General features: G+C 39.5%; 2 protein-coding genes across 2 annotated transcripts; both read right to left on the bottom strand.

The window, feature by feature from the left end:
• Nucleotides 1-429: 429 nt before the first annotated feature.
• LOC106164542 (chymotrypsin B) lies at nt 430-15,811 on the bottom strand. Its single transcript, XM_087018759.1, has 7 exons — nt 15,757-15,811; nt 15,265-15,414; nt 13,826-13,994; nt 13,454-13,559; nt 12,784-12,952; nt 1,223-1,359; nt 430-594 (listed from the first exon to the last, which is right to left on the bottom strand). The coding sequence occupies exons 1-7, from the start codon at nt 15,809-15,811 to the stop codon at nt 430-432; spliced, it is 951 nt and encodes a 316-aa protein (XP_086874885.1).
• On the bottom strand, nt 4,313-12,689 carry LOC147760383 (uncharacterized). The gene is made up of 2 exons (XM_086993974.1): nt 12,258-12,689; nt 4,313-6,240 (listed from the first exon to the last, which is right to left on the bottom strand). Coding segments are annotated over exons 1-2 (513 nt in total). The 5' UTR covers nt 12,259-12,689; the 3' UTR covers nt 4,313-5,728.
• Nucleotides 15,812-17,293: the final 1,482 nt, after the last annotated feature.

Genomic DNA, 17,293 nt, shown 5'->3' with positions numbered 1-17,293 from the left:
GGACGTGTCTGAGCATGTAAATGATAAAAATAGATGACCCACTAACCAATTTACATACTCACACACGCCCTATGGATTCATCTTTGTGGTTGTCATCAAGGTTTTGCAATGTACAATGGAACTTTTCTTTTCAAAGATAAAAATGATATACAGTTGTTTTATTGGAATGGATAATATCCTTCAGCGAATTTGCACACTCAGACATGCTACCTGGATTCAACTATGTGGTAGTCATCAAGGTTTCTCAATGTAAACAGAGACTTCTACTAGTATATTCAAAGTGAATTATGAGATATTGTTTAATTGGAATTGATGGTATCCCTCAGCCAGTTTTCATACTCAGACACGCCCCCTATAGAGTTGATTAATTGGAATTGATGGTATCCCTCAGCTAATTTGCATACTCAGACACGCCCCCTATTGAGTAGTTTAATTAGAATTGATGGTATCCCTCAGCCAATTTGCATACTCAGACACGCGTGTGTAGACATTAGGGAACCCCAGTTCTCGGCAGCCGCTGTACCCCCACGAGGTGACGCCAGCCAGGACCCAGACGCCGTGGACCTTACACACCAAGGGGCCGCCACTGTCTCCCTGGAATGTAAAAGAGTGTGACATATTTGTCATAAGCGACCTCCTTATCTTTTTCTTTAATATGATGTAAGCGACATGAATGAGAAATACACGTAGCAGCTTCAATGAATACACGTTTATGTTACAAAGAGTAAGGGTAATGGATTGGTTTTAATATCTATTTAAAAAAGAACGCTTTTTAAACAGTCACGTGTTGAAAACCACGTTTCTCTATTTCTTCTTGTGGCTTTTTTATAGCGCGTTGAAGCTGTGCATTCTCGCCTGTAAATATGGTTCAAACAGCTGAAGGTAACAAATGGTCGAGATCGAGGCAAAAAAAAAAAAAAAAAAAAAAAAAAAAAAAACGAATTTAGATAATTGAGGAATATTTCATCGTTTTTTAACACTGATTCTCGCCTCTCAGAATTGTGAGATGTTATTTCTTTGCAAATATGGCTCAGGAAATGTACAATATGTAACCGTTTTTCGCCACATATATATTTATAACTGATTAGTTCAAAATGTAAAATTCGCTAAAACCCTTCCGTTCAGCTTTTTAAGCAAAATAATAATAATAATAATAATAATAATAATAATAATAATAATAATAATAAATCGAACGTTCTGACTGATCTCAGCCTATACCTACCTGACAGGAACCTGCGGAACCATCTCCTATACAAATGTGTGTGTCTTCCAACACGTAGCTTCCCCAGCCTTCCTTGCACTCAGCATAAGTACGAATTACGGTGTTGAACTCCCGGAGGACCTCATTGCTGACATTACCTGATAAGAGCACAAAGAAAAGAAGAATGATGTTGTGATTTTCTTTATGGACACATTCACAACCAAAGTTAATCCGCAAATCAACTTTTTCTGAATACGCCCTACGACGTTCTGAGAAGTATGCGGCATCCCTAGCTACAAATATCTGAACAAGCAACATGTTAAAAATAGTCGCATACTCTCGCTTGACATGGTTGCATGCAACATATTGTAACGCGAGGGGTCGGGCCCGAGCGACCGCGACACCCATGCGCGGCGTGGGAACTTGGATGTTTCTTAGGGAAAGTATATCCCTGTCCTTCAGAAATAAAGAGGCAGATTTATGTTTTAATAAATTTTATTAAACGGATAAATCGACCATAAAATTCTCAAGTCAGTGGTGACTATCACATGACTTATTGTCATAAATGTCTATAAAATTGAGAAGTTGGCGTTGCGCGTAGTGTGAGATGCATCTGAGATGGAGTCGACCTCGTTGACGGCACTGCGTTGGATGGCATCGTTAATGGAATCGGGTAGCGTGCGATGACACCAGGCATCTCTAGTGGTAACCATGCGTAGGACGGCCTCGTTGACGGTTCGCGTTAGATGACATCGTTGATGGAATTGGGTAGCGTGCGATGACATCTGGCATCTCTAGTGGTAACTACGCGAAGGACTACCTCGTTGGCGGTTCGCGTTAGATGGCACCGTTGATGGAATTGGGAAGCGTGCGACGATATCTGGTATCTCTGGTGGTAACTACGCGAAGGACGGCCTCGTTGACGGCACCGCGTTGGATGGCATCGTTGATGGACGTCGTTGACCCTCACTTTGTTTCTTCTTGGTATCAGCTGGCTGAATAAGGTATCTGGTGTTCCCAATGGGATAACTAAGGAAACTAAAATAAAAACTACCCCCAAGTCTCATGGAGGATTTCACCGCGCACTTGGACTGGAACATCATCAACAGCACCAAGTTGACGTCTGCGCCGATGGCGCCCCGGACCCGTACGGCCTTTCACCCGAGGATGAGATGTGCACTTCTCTTCGCCATCAAAACCAGCAGCAACCTTGGCCAGGAACCTGTCAACTGCACCCCAAGGTCTTGGCCAGGAACTTGTCAACTGCAGCCAAGGGACCAATTCCTACATGCTGGAACCCCTCCTCACCAGGAAAAACACCTCCATATTCAGTCAGCCAACTGTCCACTTAAAAACTTAATAATTGCTAGGAGCACTTATATTAAAGAGAGGGTGCTGCCCTCTAAAAACTCACTGATCTAACTTTGTAAAACCATAGCTAAATAAGCTTGCCAATCACCTTATTTGTTAAAAGCATAAACCACTTGACTTAGGTAACTTAACGAATTCTCTGACCTTAGCACTTTATTAAAGAGAGGGTGCCACTCTCTGAAAAGCTCACAAATTTAACCTTGTATGACCATAGTTACATAAGCTTGCCAGTCGCCTTACTGGATAAAGACAAACTTGGTGGTATAAGTCCACCCTTCAAATTAGGTACTTAACGAATTCTCTGACCTTAGCACTTTATTAAAGAGAGGGTGCCACTCTCTGAAAAGCTCACAAATCTAACCTTGTATGACCATAGTTACATAAGCTTGCCAGTCGCCTTACTTGATAAAGCTCAGAAACTAGTGGTAATTAATCTAACGAGCACATGCCGGTAAATTTTAAATGACCCAAACATTAAAGATAACCTTTGATCTTATAGAGATAACCCATTAAGATAACCCAAATTAACCTATAGAGATAACCCAAGATAACATGTTCTCTTATAGAGATAACCTGTTAAGATAACTTAAGATAACCTATAGAGATAACCTGAGATAACCTTTGATCTTATAGAGATAACCCATTAAGATAACCCAAATTAACCTATAGAGATAACCCAAGATAACATGTTCTCTTATAGAGATAACCTGTTAAGATAATTTAAGATAACCTATAGAGATAACCTGAGATAACCTTTGATCTTATAGAGATAACCCATTAAGATAACCTAAGATAACCTATAGAGATAACCTAAGATAACATGTTCTCTTATAGAGATAACCTGTTAAGATAACTTAAGATAACCTATAGAGATAACCTGAGATAACCTTTGATCTTATAGAGATAACCCATGAAGATAACCTAAGATAACCTGTAGAGATAACCTAAGATAACATGTTCTCTTATAGAGATAACCTGTTAAGATAACTTAAGATAACCTATAGAGATAACCTGAGATAACCTTTGATCTTATAAAGATAACCCATTAAGATAACCTAAGATAACATGTTCTCTTATAGAGATAACCTGTTAAGATAACTTAAGATAATCTATAGAGATAACCTGAGATAACCTTTGATCTTATAGAGATAACCCATGAAGATAACCTAGGATAACCTGTAGAGATAACCTAAGATAACATGTTCTCTTATAGAGATAACCTGTTAAGATAACTTAAGATAACCTATAGAGATAACCTGAGATAACCTTTGATCTTATAAAGATAACCCATTAAGATAACCTAAGATAACATGTTCTCTTATAGAGATAACCTGTTAAGATAACTTAAGATAATCTATAGAGATAACCTGAGATAACCTTTGATCTTATAGAGATAACCCATGAAGATAACCTAGGATAACCTGTAGAGATAACCTAAGATAACATGTTCTCTTATAGAGATAACCTGTTAAGATAACTTAAGATAACCTATAGAGATAACCTGAGATAACGTGTTCTCTTATAGAGATAACCCATTAAGATAACTTAAGATAACCTGTAGAGATAACCTAAGATAACATGTTCTCTTATAGAGATAACCTGTTAAGATAACTTAAGATAACCTATAGAGATAACCTAAGATAACATGTTCTCTTATAGAGATAACCTGTTAAGATAACTTAAGATAACCTATAGAGATAACCTGAGATAACCTTTGATCTTATAGAGATAACCCATGAAGATAACCTAAGATAACCTGTAGAGATAACCTAAGATAACATGTTCTCTTATAGAGATAACCTGTTAAGATAACTTAAGATAACCTATAGAGATAACCTGAGATAACCTTTGATCTTATAGAGATAACCCATTAAGATAACCTAAGATAACCTATAGAGATAACCTAAGATAACATGTTCTCTTATAGAGATAACCTGTTAAGATAACTTAAGATAACCTATAGAGATAACCTGAGATAACCTTTGATCTTATAGAGATAACCCATGAAGATAACTTAGGATAACCTGTAGAGATAACCTAAGATAACATGTTCTCTTATAGAGATAACCTGTTAAGATAACTTAAGATAACCTATAGATATAACCTAAGAGTGCATTTGATCTCCTAGAGATAACTACAGTAACATAGACGAACAGGTAAAAGAGAAGAAAAAAATTAACTGAACATCACTTAATTACTTGCACAGGGAGTGCAAAACAACAGAAGCGGGTAATTAGTGGTGAAAAACGGTTAATAGTAAAAAAAAAAGGGAGGTCATGGGGAAGCTACGCGAAATATCTAAACAGAGAACGTAACTTCGATCTAGCAACTACTACAAGTTGAACTTACTAAAATTAGATAAAGTTTCATTAAATTCAGTCCCAAACTACATAGAAAATGGCTAATGACAGGCGGGTTACCCCCGCGGGGGCACCCTCTAAATAAAATCTAACTCACTGGTACTATAGGCTGTTGATTCTGTCGAGAGGGGAGTCAGCTTTTCGAAGAACCCCCGCTTTGGCTCTGCAGCCCTATTTATAGACTCCGTTACGTCATGCTCGCGCTGCGGTCAAAGGTCGAAGGTCGCGACCTAACAGCATGGCCGCTCTGCATGGAAGTTTCACTAACTTGTGTATTGTAGATTTAGCGCCGTATTTCCATTATTTGGGATTTAAATGAAGAATTAACCTATGGGTTTAGTTGGATAAACTCCAGGACATATGTCTCTAAGGAAAAACGAAGTCTTAGGTAAGATTTAATGTAAAGTTATTGAAGAAAAGTAGATTCCGGTCATAGCAGACGATCGTGCAGCACATGTTTACATTGTTTCTAATGATTTTAAATAGCAGATTCGTGGCTCTTGTGACCCCCTTTGTTACACTGCCCCCACCCTTTTAAAATTGATTCTCCTGAATCAAGAACAAGTACTGTAGGTAGATAAACACTCTTTTAATAAAGTGAAAACTATATAACAGATGGCCATGAGTACATTTTAAGTTATTGAATATTGTCCGCAAGAGTACTGTCCCAGTATAGTCTGAGAAGAGATTCATTTTTAGTCTAAAAAAAAAAAAAAAATGATTACACTTTGCCTAAAAAAAAATGATTTTAATAGTAATAATAATTCATAAACATCGTCTTAGATAAGCATTGCAGTCAACAAAAGAAATTTCTAACGATCATTCGTCTTCCATCTGGATAAATTGTTTCCTTTTCAGTGAACCTTGTCACCCTGCCATACAGGGTGGCAATGCTTGTGTCTAACTGATCTACACGTGCAGCAGGTGACTTCCTGGCAGGCATTGGTGTACTCTCACCATCCTCCACGTCCACGTCCTCGTCCGATGACCAACCTCCTGTTGGGGGCTCTGGCGTCATGTTCAGCCTGATACCCTTCCCACCTGTTGTCGGGCGTGGAGCTTTCCTTGGGGGCTCTTCTGCTGGTGTTTCCTCAAGGAGGGAGGCTTCCTCTTCCCTCCCCACCATTACCTGCACTGGCTGGTGACGGGCCTGTTGATGTTTCATCAATTCGCTTTCTGTGGTATAAGACCTGTCACAATTCTTCTCCATGCACTTATACGTTTCGTGCATGGCCACTTCATGCCTCCTGCGGTTCGATCTTGAGGAAAAATGTAAACTGCAGTACTTGCATTTCTGACCTGGCATCACTAAAATAAAGGTGGATTTATCATTCATTTCATTTTATGCGTTCATAAGATTTTTTTTTTTTTTTTTTTTTTTTCGTGACCTTCAGCAATTTTTTTTTTTTTTCGTGACCTTCAGCACAGATAAGGGGGTAGGTTATTCAGTGATTAGTAAAAAAAAAAAAAAACAAACAAAAAAAAACAAACAATTCTGCCAAATTCCTTAATAAATTTGAATAAAATTAAGTGGATGCGGAAACTCTCACTCCTCCCCTTTCAGTGGCCTGGCTGCCTGACCTTTGGACAGCTCGCCTCGCCCTCCACTCTCAGGGGAGCTGAGAGCTTTGAGCAACTTGAGCCAGCCGAGACAGAGTGCCACCGTCTGGGAAGGAATAGGGAGATCCATACATCACACCTGTAATCTTCTACTATTTGCTTGTTAGGAAGGCAACGATAAGGTTGTCGGATCGGAGCGGCATTCCCTGTGTCTATACTTTGTTTAACTACGTCGGTTCTTCCTAAGTCCATGTCCCCTTCTGCGAAGATGTCTTGGAATTCAGTCAGTAGCTGCTTTACGTCTTCTTTTTCTGCTTCACTTAAATGCTTGCAACTTCTACGCCAAATATCGTGCAAAAACTCTGGTAAGTCAGGCGTTGCTGGTGACTTGTTCACAGATCTGATCCACGTGCCTGTGGAACAGGGTGGCAGGGATCGTACTTCCTCCGCTTCAGTGACTGTTCCTACTGTAGTCCCTTGGTAGAGTGTTATAGGATCCGGGCCCGGATTATAAACTTTAACCGGTAATGGCTCTGTAGACAAGTCGAGGAATGCCCTGGCCACAAGCAATCCTCTACCTGCAATTTTGTCCGGTCTGGTATTTTCGATGATTCCACTCATACTTCTGCCCGGTTGGTCTGATGAGAACAGCTCACCTTCTACTACCACTTCATGTCCAGGTGGCACTAAAGTGTTATGCTTTACTTTCACAGCAGCAATAAAAGGGGTTGCTTCTTTATTCACACAAGGGATCTTCTGACCCTCACAGGAGATCTGGAAACCATTAAAGTCAAGAACACTTCCTTTCTGTAATAAAAAGTCAATGCCTAGGATTCCATCATACGGAACTTCTGCCACTATCACCTTCTTCTGGGTTATAGTTTGGCCCACCTGTAAGTCTACCCATGCTTGACCATACACTGGCAGGGGTTTTCCATCAGCCTGGTAAACAACTTCATTTAGATTCTCCAAGGTCGGTCTTCTGTAACTCTCTATGGCTTGGTAACTTTTCAATGAGATGATGGTGTCTGTGGCTCCAGTATCAACTAGTAACGTAACAGGAACACTAAAAATTTTAGCAACAACAAACAAACCCTTACTAACATCTGAAGCCGGAATTCTCCCATTATGTACATCACCATCATCTTCATTGGGGACCTTTACTGCTTTCTTGGCCTTGTCTCGGTCCACTGACGTGACCAGGTTCCGTTTCCCTGGTGTGGCTCAGTTCTGCAGTCTCTGGCGTAGTGACCTTTGTTTCCACATCGATAGCAAGTGGCTTCTTTTCTGTACCCCTGGTTAACTGTGCGTCTCTCTAGTTCAGCCTTCAGCTTCCTCACTTCCTGTTCCAACTGTTTCACTTTTTCATCTTCACAGGGTTCTGCAGACGTCACACGTACTTGTCTTCTCATATGGCTTTTCTCTCCTATTCTTTCAGCCTCCAGGAAAGACTCCATTCCTGCAGCGGCTCGTATTGCGTCCTCTAGACTTCTACATTGCGCCTGGAAAATTCTGCTCCTTAGGTCCCTATCGTCCACAGCGTCTTGGAAATGGATTCGTGCCAGCCTATCTTGTGACTCTCTATTCAACTCTGGATACGCCAGGGCTGTCAATCTCTTAATGGCCTGGCCCAATTCTCTCAAGGTTTCGTTAGGCCTCCTCCTCCTATTTCTTAACTCGGCCACGTACAGCTCTGCTCCACGTCCAGGTCCAAACCGTTGAGCTAGAAGATGAACTAACTGGCGGTATGAGACCATTCTTCCATCTTCCTGTGCGTCACTCAACGTCGCCTGAGCAGTTCCTCGTAGGCTGGCTGCTAGAAAGCCCGCTTTCTCCTCCTCATCCCAGCCATTTATTCTGGCACAGCTCTCAAAGTGACAGTAATAATCAGCCCATGGTGTATTTCCTTCATAGCGGTCAGGGACATAGCTGGGCCTTCTTCCATAGTTTAGGCCGGACCCTGCTCTCGGTAGACCCGGGGACGCTAGAAATCGCCTTATAACCTGGGGACTCTCCTCTGTCACCACTTCATCTTCAGCTATGGTGCTGGCACTGGACCCCACTGGTGCTCCTTCCCGTGGAGTGGCTTCTCTCAGGTTTAGGATTACTTCTGATTCTCTAGACTCACTCGCCATATCTGCATCCTCGCGCTTCCCATTGGTCGCCATCTTCCTCTTAAACAATGAGATATAAATGCATTAATTTTGCCAAAAGTTGAAATAAATCTAGCCTCAATTCTGGGGGTGATTTTCTGAAGGACTTTCCCACTGTTTTTCTGAAAGACAATCCCACCGCTGCCACCATTGTAACGCGAGGGGTCGGGCCCGAGCGACCGCGACACCCATGCGCGGCGTGGGAACTTGGATGTTTCTTAGGGAAAGTATATCCCTGTCCTTCAGAAATAAAGAGGCAGATTTATGTTTTAATAAATTTTATTAAACGGATAAATCGACCATAAAATTCTCAAGTCAGTGGTGACTATCACATGACTTATTGTCATAAATGTCTATAAAATTGAGAAGTTGGCGTTGCGCGTAGTGTGAGATGCATCTGAGATGGAGTCGACCTCGTTGACGGCACTGCGTTGGATGGCATCGTTAATGGAATCGGGTAGCGTGCGATGACACCAGGCATCTCTAGTGGTAACCATGCGTAGGACGGCCTCGTTGACGGTTCGCGTTAGATGACATCGTTGATGGAATTGGGTAGCGTGCGATGACATCTGGCATCTCTAGTGGTAACTACGCGAAGGACTACCTCGTTGGCGGTTCGCGTTAGATGGCACCGTTGATGGAATTGGGAAGCGTGCGACGATATCTGGTATCTCTGGTGGTAACTACGCGAAGGACGGCCTCGTTGACGGCACCGCGTTGGATGGCATCGTTGATGGACGTCGTTGACCCTCACTTTGTTTCTTCTTGGTATCAGCTGGCTGAATAAGGTATCTGGTGTTCCCAATGGGATAACTAAGGAAACTAAAATAAAAACTACCCCCAAGTCTCATGGAGGATTTCACCGCGCACTTGGACTGGAACATCATCAACAGCACCAAGTTGACGTCTGCGCCGATGGCGCCCCGGACCCGTACGGCCTTTCACCCGAGGATGAGATGTGCACTTCTCTTCGCCATCAAAACCAGCAGCAACCTTGGCCAGGAACCTGTCAACTGCACCCCAAGGTCTTGGCCAGGAACTTGTCAACTGCAGCCAAGGGACCAATTCCTACATGCTGGAACCCCTCCTCACCAGGAAAAACACCTCCATATTCAGTCAGCCAACTGTCCACTTAAAAACTTAATAATTGCTAGGAGCACTTATATTAAAGAGAGGGTGCTGCCCTCTAAAAACTCACTGATCTAACTTTGTAAAACCATAGCTAAATAAGCTTGCCAATCACCTTATTTGTTAAAAGCATAAACCACTTGACTTAGGTAACTTAACGAATTCTCTGACCTTAGCACTTTATTAAAGAGAGGGTGCCACTCTCTGAAAAGCTCACAAATTTAACCTTGTATGACCATAGTTACATAAGCTTGCCAGTCGCCTTACTGGATAAAGACAAACTTGGTGGTATAAGTCCACCCTTCAAATTAGGTACTTAACGAATTCTCTGACCTTAGCACTTTATTAAAGAGAGGGTGCCACTCTCTGAAAAGCTCACAAATCTAACCTTGTATGACCATAGTTACATAAGCTTGCCAGTCGCCTTACTTGATAAAGCTCAGAAACTAGTGGTAATTAATCTAACGAGCACATGCCGGTAAATTTTAAATGACCCAAACATTAAAGATAACCTTTGATCTTATAGAGATAACCCATTAAGATAACCCAAATTAACCTATAGAGATAACCCAAGATAACATGTTCTCTTATAGAGATAACCTGTTAAGATAACTTAAGATAACCTATAGAGATAACCTGAGATAACCTTTGATCTTATAGAGATAACCCATTAAGATAACCCAAATTAACCTATAGAGATAACCCAAGATAACATGTTCTCTTATAGAGATAACCTGTTAAGATAATTTAAGATAACCTATAGAGATAACCTGAGATAACCTTTGATCTTATAGAGATAACCCATTAAGATAACCTAAGATAACCTATAGAGATAACCTAAGATAACATGTTCTCTTATAGAGATAACCTGTTAAGATAACTTAAGATAACCTATAGAGATAACCTGAGATAACCTTTGATCTTATAGAGATAACCCATGAAGATAACCTAAGATAACCTGTAGAGATAACCTAAGATAACATGTTCTCTTATAGAGATAACCTGTTAAGATAACTTAAGATAACCTATAGAGATAACCTGAGATAACCTTTGATCTTATAAAGATAACCCATTAAGATAACCTAAGATAACATGTTCTCTTATAGAGATAACCTGTTAAGATAACTTAAGATAATCTATAGAGATAACCTGAGATAACCTTTGATCTTATAGAGATAACCCATGAAGATAACCTAGGATAACCTGTAGAGATAACCTAAGATAACATGTTCTCTTATAGAGATAACCTGTTAAGATAACTTAAGATAACCTATAGAGATAACCTGAGATAACCTTTGATCTTATAAAGATAACCCATTAAGATAACCTAAGATAACATGTTCTCTTATAGAGATAACCTGTTAAGATAACTTAAGATAATCTATAGAGATAACCTGAGATAACCTTTGATCTTATAGAGATAACCCATGAAGATAACCTAGGATAACCTGTAGAGATAACCTAAGATAACATGTTCTCTTATAGAGATAACCTGTTAAGATAACTTAAGATAACCTATAGAGATAACCTGAGATAACGTGTTCTCTTATAGAGATAACCCATTAAGATAACTTAAGATAACCTGTAGAGATAACCTAAGATAACATGTTCTCTTATAGAGATAACCTGTTAAGATAACTTAAGATAACCTATAGAGATAACCTAAGATAACATGTTCTCTTATAGAGATAACCTGTTAAGATAACTTAAGATAACCTATAGAGATAACCTGAGATAACCTTTGATCTTATAGAGATAACCCATGAAGATAACCTAAGATAACCTGTAGAGATAACCTAAGATAACATGTTCTCTTATAGAGATAACCTGTTAAGATAACTTAAGATAACCTATAGAGATAACCTGAGATAACCTTTGATCTTATAGAGATAACCCATTAAGATAACCTAAGATAACCTATAGAGATAACCTAAGATAACATGTTCTCTTATAGAGATAACCTGTTAAGATAACTTAAGATAACCTATAGAGATAACCTGAGATAACCTTTGATCTTATAGAGATAACCCATGAAGATAACTTAGGATAACCTGTAGAGATAACCTAAGATAACATGTTCTCTTATAGAGATAACCTGTTAAGATAACTTAAGATAACCTATAGATATAACCTAAGAGTGCATTTGATCTCCTAGAGATAACTACAGTAACATAGACGAACAGGTAAAAGAGAAGAAAAAAATTAACTGAACATCACTTAATTACTTGCACAGGGAGTGCAAAACAACAGAAGCGGGTAATTAGTGGTGAAAAACGGTTAATAGTAAAAAAAAAAGGGAGGTCATGGGGAAGCTACGCGAAATATCTAAACAGAGAACGTAACTTCGATCTAGCAACTACTACAAGTTGAACTTACTAAAATTAGATAAAGTTTCATTAAATTCAGTCCCAAACTACATAGAAAATGGCTAATGACAGGCGGGTTACCCCCGCGGGGGCACCCTCTAAATAAAATCTAACTCACTGGTACTATAGGCTGTTGATTCTGTCGAGAGGGGAGTCAGCTTTTCGAAGAACCCCCGCTTTGGCTCTGCAGCCCTATTTATAGACTCCGTTACGTCATGCTCGCGCTGCGGTCAAAGGTCGAAGGTCGCGACCTAACAGCATGGCCGCTCTGCATGGAAGTTTCACTAACTTGTGTATTGTAGATTTAGCGCCGTATTTCCATTATTTGGGATTTAAATGAAGAATTAACCTATGGGTTTAGTTGGATAAACTCCAGGACATATGTCTCTAAGGAAAAACGAAGTCTTAGGTAAGATTTAATGTAAAGTTATTGAAGAAAAGTAGATTCCGGTCATAGCAGACGATCGTGCAGCACATGTTTACATTGTTTCTAATGATTTTAAATAGCAGATTCGTGGCTCTTGTGACCCCCTTTGTTACAATATGTATATTATTTATCTGAGATTTAAATCACGCCTATTTTGGCGCTTTTGTATTGTCTTTTTCGACGCAAGTCAAAACTAAAACCGCATTCACTCACTTACTCTTTGTATCTCCCCAGCCAGTGATCCAACAGTCCCCGTTGCCTAGGAACACCTGACCAGGGCGTGCCACGCAAGCGGGCTGCATGGTGCGACTCATCTGGATAGGGGTCGCTAGTTTCATTAAAGCAATGTCATTGGCATAAGTGCCGTAGCTCTTGTAGTTGGGATGCTGTGTAGAAAGATGGGTACTTTTATAGTACTGAGTATACCCCCAACCCTGTAACTTTCTGTAACATTCACTTTTCACACAGTTTTTTTACATTGTCTTGTTCATCTATGTCAAAGCTGTTGAAATAAAATGCTTTTGTAATTACCTGTGGTCTTTTTATTAGTTTTAATCACGTTTAATCCAGCCCATTGAAATACAATGTGAGAATATACAATTTACACCCGCAGTCAATAACTTGCCGGGTTTTCGTTGGCTAACGCTAAGGTAATTTTATGTGAACAAGTAGCTCATAATAATTTCACAGAGGAAGACCAAATATACAATGTATTAATCTTATGTTCACAATTATCTTAGAGTTAAAATTCTAGCTAGTAGTTTTATAAAAAAAAAAAAAAACTTTCACTACTTCCACTGTCTTTGCCTTTTAACTAAAAGAGTTTTAATGCAGAGCTATAAAAAATGCAGAAAGGGAAAAACCATATTCACTGAAGGTCTACTTACAGCTATTATTTTTCCCACACTGCGACGTATTTCATTGTTGCTTTCCTCCGCCAGGTGGTGCTCACCTAGAACTAACGTCCAATCACCGGGGGCGTTCATACCAGACCTGGAGATGAATACATGTTGAATGTTCAATGAAGTTATTATGCATACAAGATCTGGATCGAGATGGATGGAGAAATGTTATTTATAAATGTTGAATATTTAATAAAATTATTAATGAAAGTCTCTCTCTCTCCTCTCTCTCTCTCTCTCTCTCTCTCTCTCCCCGATTACATATATGACAAAGCAAATGAATGAATCAAATTATGGTGGATGGGTGGACAGATAGATGGACAGTTGGTTCATAGTAAGTACTAGACTTAGGCCTACCCGTGGACGCAGTGCGCTGCTGTCACTACCCACTCCTCGTTGACCAGTATGCCTCCACACACGTGCTGCTCCCTACTGTTAAGATGAAGAGAGACCTGCCAAGGCCATTCGTGCGCGTCAGCAGTGTCCCCTCCCACAATACGTGAGTTCCCCACCGTGCCGCAAGAGCCTTCGAGAAAATTGATTTTTATAAGAGTGTTTTCCTCACTAGATCATGAATGATTTAGTGCTCTGTGTGGATACTGATATCAGGAAGATTCAATAATACATGTGTTTTTGAAAAAAAAATGCAAAAACATATAAAATTAAATACTAGTACAACGTAGTATGGCCGAAACCCTTTCACAATCATTAATTAATTAATTTATTGAATTCTCCCACTTTATTTATGTCTGATTTCCCAAGTTATTTGAAAAAAAAACTAGTTATAATTTTATCTTTACTAGGGCAGTATGTTTAGTTTGCCAGGAACAAAATGTCAAAGTCAAATATAATCAACAGCATTTCACATTGCATTGCAAACAGAGGAGAAATTAATTTAAGGTATTATTCTTTACTGCGCAGCCATTCCAATTAGCATCGCCAGAGTGTTCATGAGAGAATGATGGAAAAGGTCACCCTCGTTAGATTCAGTTTTTCGTTTTGCTGTTAATGTCAATTTCAGTTAATTTAAATCCTTTTAATTGTTCCCTAGGTTCCTGAAACTTGTAACACAATTACTTAGAAGCACGTGTTAAGCTGGTGGTAAAAGTTAAAATGCTGTGAACAAGCGTCGTGCATGTTCCAAGAAAATTCTCTGAAACCCAGTGCCTAGTATGTCTACTGGTACAAATGTACCCTAAAGTATGTATCGTTAAGAACTCAACTGATGATAATACTATTATTTGGCTACTTTAAAAAACATTCATACAATGCAAACAGCCGAAAGTGTCATTCGACGATAAAATGAGGAACGTTCCATATCACCACCTGTCGGACAAGAAAAATTAATTGTTTCGTAACACTGGCTTTATAAATGCCCCCTGAAGTTATTATACGTACATGTACGGTAATTCTAATAAAGGAAGATTTTTATCCCAAAGCTGTAGCTGTAGAAAATAGCTAATAGAAACTGAATAGTTTCCCGGCGGAGGATACGCGAAAAACTCTCAATTGGGTCGGCCATATTTGATCGGCAGATCTGTTAGTCCTGGGATCAACTTTGTGGTTGTGAATGCGGTGTTATTGAATTATTATTGTGTAGTCTATACTTCAGGAATCACGGAAAACACTTCTCTTATAAAGAAATGAGTTTGCAGGCTCTTTGAATGTCAGGGTGACTCTGGCCCATTCCATACTAAAAGGAGCTCTTGGTTAATTATTTGGAGGCTCATTATCATCCCTTTGTTTAATCAGCCATTGTTAAAAACGATATGAACGCGAGGCACAGTTATACTTGCCTTCGTAGATGGAATTCGAAGCTACAGTGGTTGAGTTTTTGGACGGTACGCAGCACACCTTTCCTGCCCTTTTGCACGTGTAGTTGGCGTCAACAAGACCGTCACATGTTCCCTGCCTCACGCATCTACCTGTGCCTCGGCATCGTAAACCTGAATAGAACATATGTGCGTCTTACGTTTGTAAAACTGCCACCTTACTGCCCCGTTTTAACTACTCTTTTACTTAAAACAGAGTTTTCTAGAGCAGATTCCGAGTTTTTCTTAAAATAAATGGTTTTTAATATGAAAATGAAAACTGGATTTAAAATTTAAAATTGAATACAAACTACTCCCCTCTTAAATCGCATTGTGAAATTTGTTGAATTCTTTTTGCTGGACACGTGTCGCTAAACTTCGCATGCGTTAACTTTCATATGGAACTATTTAGAAGCCATATTATTGGAAGTAATAAGCAGAAGAATTAACACATACAATGAGCAATCTATAACATACCTTGTGACATAGGTGACAGCATTACTGCCAACGCTAGCGTTATAAGAAACTTCATCGCTAAGTTTCTATTGTATCTCGGTATCTCAAAGTAATATTGTGTAAAGTTAACTTCTTTATATAGGGTCTATAAATGGGTGCACCCAGTAACGAGGGCCAGGGCAGAGTGGGGGAATTATTATTTGAGAGGAAGATAAGTGCGTTTAAACGTCTAAGGGCAGTAAAGAATGGCGCATTCACATGGTTAAGGCTGTTACTTTATCATGCACAGGCAATTATGCTATTCAAATTCGGTTCAGGAATTTCAAGATTCATACTCAGATTCTACACATTTTTTTTATTTTTGACCAAAGCTGGTTAGGGTCTATACAACGTCAACAGACGATGCCACTGCATTTTCGTTTTGGGTATGTGTGTGAGTTGGAAGGGGGTGGGGGAGGTAGCACAAGGACCGTTAAATTTGCCTGGCTTCGCTCGTAATCGGCAAATATTCAGGCGAGTACAATTTTTCTACATGTATAATATGGGTACTTTCTTTTGAAAAAATTGGAGCTTTCCTCAACCTTAGTTGACCCAAATTGTTAGAAATAGCATGGAACATAAATAATATTTAAATTTAAAGAGAAAATTACTATCTTTCATTTTTTTCATTATTAAGAACCAGCCGGCCGGCTACCTCCCCTCCTCCCCTCTCCCAAACTCATCTCTACTTCCGCTCACGAGTAGTTCACTGATGTTGTTCAGGTCGAAAATATTAAAATTTTGACCAGGGTTTGCATGCATGTTGAACAGAGAGGGTGGTCTTTACATTGAACATCCACAGAAAAAAAAATCTAATATAAATTAATCAAATTTTCAAGGAGAACGTTACAAAAGTTAATAGTTGCATTTGGCTCAACTGCATAGTAATAAATGTTGTAAAATGGTTTATCAGCGACAGGTGCTAGCGTTCCCAATTGGTCACAGTTAAGAAGGCTGCCTCAACGTGTGTCTGGGATGTAGAAAACATGTCTGATGTCGTCTGACAGTCACTGCCATGTTTTCAGCAAAGATACGAACAATGTTGAATTCATACCTACCCTTCTTTTACTCTTGTTTTGTAACGATGAACTCAGGAAGTGCTGTAAGTTCTGTGGCATATAAGTATGGCTTGAAACCTTTGTTGTTGACGCAAAACAGAATTCAGACGGCAAACATGAGATGGGCTTCTATGTGACCAAAGTTTCAAAGTGACACAGTGAGTTTTAACATAACCAATTACCAATTCTAGTTGATTATATCTGAGGACAAGTAATACTTTTTAGTCATATTTAAACAGATAAATACGATGAATTAAAGTCACAAAAAATAGTCTCAGTTACCAATGTCCTCAACTATCTTGAGTCTGTTGACACATCACGCACAGTCTTGAGGTCAGTAAGCATGGCGGGCTTTGAAAAACCACAGCTTTAGCATTGGTTCAGTGCTCTTTTATATTTCCCAGATTGTCACTAAGTTACGGCGAGTGTCAGTTAAAAAGATGAAAGAGTTGGCTACACAG

This window comes from Lingula anatina, chromosome 8 (genome assembly GCF_051362555.1).
Source record: "Lingula anatina isolate TDL-2025a chromosome 8, LinAna3.0, whole genome shotgun sequence".
In the NCBI taxonomy this organism is placed as follows: domain Eukaryota; kingdom Metazoa; phylum Brachiopoda; class Lingulata; order Lingulida; family Lingulidae; genus Lingula; species Lingula anatina.
This window is presented reverse-complemented; position numbering and strand designations above follow the sequence as displayed.

Excerpts from the sequence above, each read along its gene's own strand:
- LOC106164542 (XM_087018759.1), bottom strand. The coding sequence starts at position 15,811 with ATGAAGTTTCTTATAACGCTAGCGTTGGCAGTAATGCTGTCACCTATG. Across the intron at positions 12,953-13,453 it reads GTGTGGGAAAAATAATAGCT|CATCCCAACTACAAGAGCTA; the intron begins GTAAGTAGACCT and ends CTTTCTACACAG. Across the intron at positions 595-1,222 it reads GTTCCGCAGGTTCCTGTCAG|GGAGACAGTGGCGGCCCCTT; the intron begins GTAGGTATAGGC and ends TTTACATTCCAG.